At 50.6% G+C, this 7,500-nt stretch overlaps 1 protein-coding gene across 2 annotated transcripts in view; it reads left to right on the forward strand.

Annotated features, from left to right (window-relative positions):
• syde2 (synapse defective 1, Rho GTPase, homolog 2 (C. elegans)) overlaps window positions 1-7,500 on the forward strand; it is a 46,213-nt gene that overhangs the window by 16,255 nt on the left and 22,458 nt on the right. For both annotated transcript variants that reach the window (XM_076278097.1, XM_076278098.1), the window contains exon 3: window positions 3,084-4,300. In XM_076278097.1, coding sequence (XP_076134212.1) covers window positions 3,084-4,300 — 1,217 coding nt within the window. The remainder of the gene's footprint in view (window positions 1-3,083; window positions 4,301-7,500) is intronic.

Below are 7,500 nucleotides of genomic sequence, written 5' to 3' on the forward strand. Positions count from 1 at the left end.
AGGGAGAGAGAGAGAGAGAGAGAGAGAGAGGCCAAACAGAATCACTCCTTTGTTTTAACCATGCCAAGGAATTGCAGATCAAAAACTGGAATTATGTGCAAGTGAGAAGCTGAAGGCAGGGAACAGAGGTACTTTGTAGCCTCTCCGGGGTTAGCCCCCATGTCATGTGATCAAACCGAGAGGGCAGGAAGGGGGGGGGGGGGGGTGCAGAGTTGGGTGGCGAGCAGGCAGTCAGCAGTCGGGAGACTTTAATAGGAAATCGCTTCTGGCGTTCCTTCCACTCGTCCAGTTGTGTAATGGTAACAAATGTGTCATGTCATACCTCATTAAAGGCACCTTTGCAGAGCTCTTTACCTCTGGACATAAACACCTCTGTTTTCATTAAGAGGATCAAGGATGGTGATGTGCTGGGAATGAAAGGATGACTATACTCTGGCCTTTACAATCTCCCAAACCATCACCACAACATGATATTGGATACCCTCCGCGTCCTGTATGGATCACTGATTAGAGTGGATGAAACGACTGTGTAAAAGTCCCATATGTTTTCCTCTCTGCATGTGTGACGGGGCAGAGTGTGAACAGGACGGGTGTGGGGGGGGGGGGGTGTAGAAGGGCGGTGGGGTTTTGGGCACAGGCTTCCAGTGGGTAAGCAGTGGGGTGCTTCTCTCCCTGGACAAATTACACCATAATCAGCTAATCTGTGCCTGTGCCATGCCCCCCCATCCTTTGCCACACACATACACACACACACACACACACACACACACACACACACACACACACAAACAGAGACTCTCTCCCTCTCTATCTTTCTTTCTGTCTCTCTCCCTCTTTCTCTCTGTCTCTATCTCTCGGTTTTTCTCTCTCACTCTATTTCATGTACAGACACGTACACACATACACACACACAACACACACACACACACACACACACACACACACACACACACACACACACACACACACACACACACACACACACATACACATACACATACACACACACACACATACACATTCACACTGTGTGTCCCCACCCCTGTTCGCTGCAGCGGCGATGGATTACTTTAGCCTGCTGAACCTCAGGCGGGGACAAAAGGGGGAGGAGGTGGGGGTGGGGGTAGGTGGGTGAGGGGCAGGTTTGTTATGAGGGAAATGAATATGGCCTCTGTGCCAGCGGCGTATGGATCCGGCCGGGGTTATCTAAAGGCCAGTGACTCAGGGAGAACCTTCTGGAAGAGTGCGGGCGTCCGTCCATCATGCCGCTTGACTAGTTCATCTCCGGGGCCGAGCGGACTCTTAATGGATTTGCTGAGATCCCCCTCAAATCTCCTTTAACCTTTAAAGCTGTGCCGCCGCGGACGTGTGACATCCGCCCTTGTGGCAGGTAGAATGACTTGTGCCATGAAAAAGGAGGCTAATGCCGCTTTTTTTTTTTTGGTTTGTTTTCATTTCCCCTCGCTCCCGACTGGTGGGAGAATAATGGATTTTCCCAGTGTTTTGGAGGGGAGCCACAGAAGTGGTGTGGCAAGAGCGAGAGAGGGAGAGAGAAAGAATGAAAGAGAAAGGGAGGAAAGAGAGAAAGAGAACAGGCGGGATTTCCACCGAGGCTCGCAGCCACATTCCTAATTAAATCTGCCCATAATTGACCAGAAGTTGTCCCATTCTTGGACGTTATAAAAGACATTATGAGGGTCCTCTCAGCAGGGAAACCCAGCCCATTTACAAGCTGTTGAAACCATAAAAAGGCAGTCAGTTCAGGTTAGTCAATTTGACAGAGCTGCACCTGCACTGGTCTCTTGCGCTGCACTTGTGTTGTTTTGTTTTGGTGATCTTCTGGTTTGTCTCAAACTAGTTTTAAACCTTGATATAAAAGCTTCAAGGTAATTTTGATGGTAAACTAACTTGTAATGAGAACTATGCATTCCCCAGCGCTAGCCTTCCCATCTACTAAGAACCAGCCTTGGAACTTGCTCTCTTTTCTGTCCCGAAGAATCACAGATTGCTTTATTCAATTTTTCAATTTCAATTTAATTTCTCTTATAGAGCACCAAAACATTACACATGTCTCATGGTGCTTTACACAGTGTTAAAACATTCAGAGAGAGTCCATGAGTAACAGGGGCGAGGAAAAACTCCCTAGAATCGTTGATACATATAGGAAGAAACCTCGAGCAGATCCACGACTCAAGGGCCTGACTCATCTGCCTAGGGTCAGTTACAGGGCAGTAAGGTCTGTATGGTATTTAAAGCCACCTGAGGTATATGTTACAAAGAGGTAGTATGGTTACATATCCAGTATGATAATGTATTAATCCTATTTAGTGTCAGAAAGTTCAAATAGTTCAGTGTAGGGAATTAATTGTCCATAGGGATTAGGAGTTGTCGTAGGACAAGTAGTGGGTCACTTCGATGCGCGGGCCAGGAGTCCGGGTAAGGGGACCGCAGCAGGCGATGGTAGGTCAGTCATAGGGATGGGACTTCAGGTGTGATGAGGGTCAAACACAAGGATGGCTGATGACTGGTAAAGGTTTATCTCACAAGTGAGGTAAGGGGGAAGAAAGAGAGATATAGAGTGAGTTAGTATTATTAAGTCATGATGGTTAGTATTAATGAGTATATCAGTGGTACTCTATATTGTTATACTAAAGAGAGAAAAGGCGAGAGAGAGAAGGGGAGAAGAGGGAGTTGAACGGCAAGACAGAGAGAAGAGGTAGGAGGGAGAGTTGAGAGAGAGGGAGGGGGAGTTCATGGCAATTGTGCAACTGTTGTTTGTATGAAACCTGTAATATTACCTTGTCAGTTGACATGGTACTTTGAAGATTATCTTTGCCGGTCTGTAAACAAATCCACATGTACTGAGTCCAGGGGGAAGGGTGCTAGCCATGAGTGGTATTTACGACATTTGTGTGAAATACAAATACTCTTCGGTTACTCTGCTATAGGGGGAGCCCAGTGGCATAAAAAACCCAGAAACTGCATTGGATACCTTAAAAACTTTTTTTTGAGTCTTTGTCTTTCTGAAGAATTTCTCATTTGTTTAATATGATGTCCTTTGTCTGTTTCCTTCTCACCTACAGATACGGACATGTCCAATGCTGGCTTCTCCGCCCCCTCGAGTCCCAACCCTGCTAAGAAAGGGAGCTCACTCAACTGGTCCTTCCCCGACAAGATCAAGTCACCGCGGACGGTGCGGAAGCTCTCCATGAAGATGAAGAAGCTTCCAGAACTCAGCCGTAAGCTTAGTGTAAAAGGGACCAGCAGCAGCAGCAACAACAACGCCAGCAGCCAATCGGAATCAAGGGCACACTCTCCGAAAACCAATGGAGGGACAGAGTCGGGTCAAGTGCCGTCCAGGGTCTCCCCGGGCGTTGGCCAATCGGGAGGGGTCTTCACCAGTGGGAACGTCATCTCCCGCTACCACCTGGACAGCAGTGTGTCCACTCAGCCCAGCAAGAAGAAGAGCAGTGGGGGCTCCAAGTCAGCCAGCAAGGGTGGCTACCTGAGTGATGGGGACTCGCCGGAACTGGTGGCCAAGTCCGGCAAGCACGGCTCCGGCGCAGATGGGAAAAACGGGAAGGCCAAGGAGAGAGAGGCGAACGGGAACGGCTCTGGAGGTGGCAGCAGTGGCGGAGGAGTTGGAGGAGGAGGTGGCGGCGTCGTGGGAGGAGGCGTCAGCCCGAAGCTCCACGGTAGCGAGCTGGACATCGACGCCTTCCGGCCGTACAGCTTTGCCGAGCAGCCCAAGTGCGCCACCTACCTGTCGGGCCTGATGAGTGTGCACTTCTACGGCGCCGAGGACCTGAAGCCGCCGCGCGTGGACTCGCGCGACGTCTACTGCGCCATCCAGGTGGACTCGGTCAACAAGGCGCGCACGGCCCTCCTCACCTGCCGCACGGCCTTCCTGGACATGGACCACACGTTCAACATCGAGCTGGAGAACGCGCAGCACCTCAAGCTGGTGGTGTTCAGCTGGGAGGCGACGCCGCGGCGCCACCGCGTCTGCTGCCACGGCACGGTGGCGCTGCCCGCTCTCTTCCGCGTCACGCGCACCCACCAGCTGGCCGTGCGGCTGGAGCCGCGCGGCATGATCTACGTCAAGCTGGGCCTCATCGAGCAGTGGCAGAACTCGCTGGACGGCGTGGGCGGCGGTGGCGGGGTGGGGGCCGACGGCGAGCGAGAGCCCCAGGTGTTCGGCGTGGAGGCCTGGAGGGTGGTCGAGAGGGAGGCGGCCGGACTCATGGTCCCGCTGCTCATCCACAAGTGCATCACGGAGATCGAGAGGAGAGGCTGCCAGGTGAGAGATCCACACGCTGTGTGGTCATTGGTTGGAATGTCAAAAAACTGTGTTGTGTCCTCTATGAATATTACAGCCTGTGCGGTAGATCTTTTTTTGTCATTTGTAATGACAGGCTTTTCTGGTCACTGCTTTTCTGGATAAAGTTCCCTGTTGTTTTTGGTGTTAGTGGAACTGGACTCGGTGAATAGGACTGCCAATGTGTGTGTGTGTACGTTTATGTCCATGTATGTGTGTTTTAGGTGTGTGTGTGTGTGGATTCCTGTGTGTCTGCATGACCACCTCTCTTGTGCTGAGTAAGGGGGACCCTCACTCTTGTTTGTTTAGCACACCACCCCCACCCCTCAACCCCCCCCCCCCCCTCACCTCCACCTCCACCCCCCCCTGCTCCTCCCCTCCATGTGCCTGTCTGCAGCACCAGTGGCACTGGAGTGAGCCGGCGTCTGCCGTTCCTCCTCATTACCCTCCAGTCTGAGAGGCTCAGGCAGTAAAAGTGTCTGGCTTCTGTTCCCCCCCCCCCCCCCCCAGTACCCCCCACCACCCTCCCCATGCCATAGACCCAGCCAGCCAGCCTCCTCCAGCCCCTCGGTGGGCCCCCCTCTTTGGGGACATCCATCCCCCGGGGCTTTTCTCCCAGGGTCCATGGGCACATTCATTTTGCGGCGGTGGTGCGATGCCATGGGGTGATTTAATGCTTGTTACCCGGCCCCTGCCCCTGCCCTGCCCCTGCCCCACTTCACTCTCTCTGTCTCAGGGCCAGGGCCCTTCTCCCTGCAGATCTATTTATCAGGGGACTGTGAGGGGTTAGACACGCCGGCATGCGCTCAGCTGGTGCCAGAGAGGCCCTGGGAGGAGAGAGGAGGAGAGAGGAGGAGAGAGGAGAGAGGGGATGGAGAAAAGAAGGAGGAAGAAAAAAGAAACGCTGATTTCAGGATCTTTAGAAAGCGTGTCCTTGATGGAACAATGTTGCCTGGTCTTGTTTTGTTTTACTCTCTCTCTCTCTCTCTCTATCTCTCTCTCTCTCTCTCTCTCTCGCTCTCTCTCTATCTCTCTCTCTCTCTCTCTCTCTCTATCTCTCTCTCTCTCTCTCTATCTCTATCTCTATCTCTATCTCTATCTCTCTCTCTCTATCTCTCTCTCTCTATCTCTATCTCTCTCTCTCTCTCTCTCTCTCTCTCTATCTCTCTCTCTCTCTCTTTGAGAGATCTGTTTTACTTTCCCTCTGTGCTCCTCTCTCAGCTTTAGGATTCCCTGCTGTCCCATGTGTTAAATTCCTCTTTTTAAAGCATTCGTTGTGCTATAGTTTCTTATAGTCTGTGCTGTCCATTCCCCCATCATCTTCCTACTGAGTTCCCCTCTCTCTCTCTCTCTCTCTCTCTCTCTCTCTCTCTCTCTCTCTCTCTCTCTCTCTCTCTCTCTCTCTTTGTTGTTTTAGTGATGGGGGGTTGCTGCTGGCCTGTAGGCATGCTCGCTGTGCTGGCCTGCATAGGATTCTGTGTGTGTGTGTGTGTGTGTGTGTGTGTGTGTGTGTTAGGGGGGATCTACGGCCGATTAGCGGGGGCATATTTAGGACGTGTCACTGAGGCATGCAGAACAGACACTCAGTATGTCTGGCCCAATAATGTTTATCACAGACTCAGAGAAGGAGGCCCGTCTTTCAGAGCTGCTGCTGTCCAGAGGGGGGGGGGGGGGGGTCATGGCAGTTTCTGAACTCCACAGTGCTCTATGAGAGAGATCCCGATACTGTGCATGTGTCTGTTTCAAGTTTAAACACAGAGCGCTTGAAGGGAATGCCAAACAAATTAGCTAAGGACATTTGGGGAAAATCCAAGTACCACTCTCGACTGGGTGTTACAACAGAGATGTTGTGAATGATCGCAAACGTTTTGTGACATCAAGATAGGATAACCTGCCAAAACAGGTTGGGAATGCATGAACGCCATCAGTAGATATAGAATCTCTTTTTTTGAAAGATATCACTGGCATGATGCATCATGCATGTTTCCCAACTTCTGTAAACAAGGACATCAGGTCACGGTCTTAGATGAAATTTAGGGAGATTATGGGAAGAAGCCTTAGTCATATACTTTTCTCTCCCTTATGTACGCATTTTATCATAAGTCATTTTTTTAGTTATCATTACTCATCCAGTGAGGTGATTTTGAAATGTAATGCGAGTCCCTTTGCCTTGAGTGACTCCTGGGTTAGCTTTATCCATCATGTTGCCCTGACCGGGAGCAGCAGGAGAGGGTCAGGGATCAGAGGTCAGTATTCTCTGACGCCGGTGAATTGGTGCAGGTGTTACTCCTTCATGGAGAACCATGGAGCTGGTGTGATTTGGCAGACTGCAAACCATTGACATTCTTTCACCCTCCCCCATTCTCTCTCTCATTAGTCTTTCTCTCTCCCCCTCTCTTTTTCTCCTCTTCCATTGTTTCACCATCTTTCTCTCTCATATTCTCAGTCTATCTCTGTCTCACGCACACATGTTCTCACATCTCTTTTTCTCGCTACATTTCTGTCTCTCTTTTTCTTTCACCTTTCCCCTACATCTCTCTCTTCTCTCTGGGTGACTGGGCAGTGGAGGGCTTTTCAGGGACTCCTGATTCAGCACAGGAAACACTATGATTGTTTTCTTAGCACATGTGTGCGGCAGCCATTGTTTCCCAGGCTGCTGCTGCTGTGGCTGTGGCTGCAGTGTGCTATTCAACTGTGGCATCGGCACAAGAGAAGAGAGGAGAGGAGAGGAGATGAGAAGAGATGAGATGGGAGGAGAGAAGAGGAGAAGAGAGGACGACAGGGAGAAGAGGAGACTGTCATCAGTACAAGAGAAGAGAGGAGAGGATTGGAGAAGAGAGGAGGAAGGGAGGAGATGGGAAGAGAAGAGAGGGGAGAGAAAGTGATGAGAGAAGAGAAGAAGAGAGGAGAGGAGAAGTGAGGGGAGGTGAGGACAGGACAGGAGCCTCCAGGCAAAGCCCCATACCATCTGCTACTGTTTCAAACCCTCAAAAACAGAAACGTTATTCCCCCTCAGAGGAAACAGCCTTGTCAGCAATGTTTGCTCACTCTGTGAAAAAAAAAACTAAAACCTAAAACCCCCTGTAAAGTTCTTTTTAAACATTTATTTTCTAAAGATTGTGTGTTGTCTCTTTTTAATTGATTTTGTTTTGCTGACTGTCAGGTTGAGGTATTCGGGAGAC

Source organism: Alosa pseudoharengus, unplaced genomic scaffold, assembly GCF_046254945.1.
Source record: "Alosa pseudoharengus isolate Yale_2024_CS ecotype anadromous, Long Island Sound unplaced genomic scaffold, YU_APseudo_1.1 YU_APseudo_1.1_scf_11, whole genome shotgun sequence".
Lineage (NCBI taxonomy): Eukaryota > Metazoa > Chordata > Actinopteri > Clupeiformes > Clupeidae > Alosa > Alosa pseudoharengus.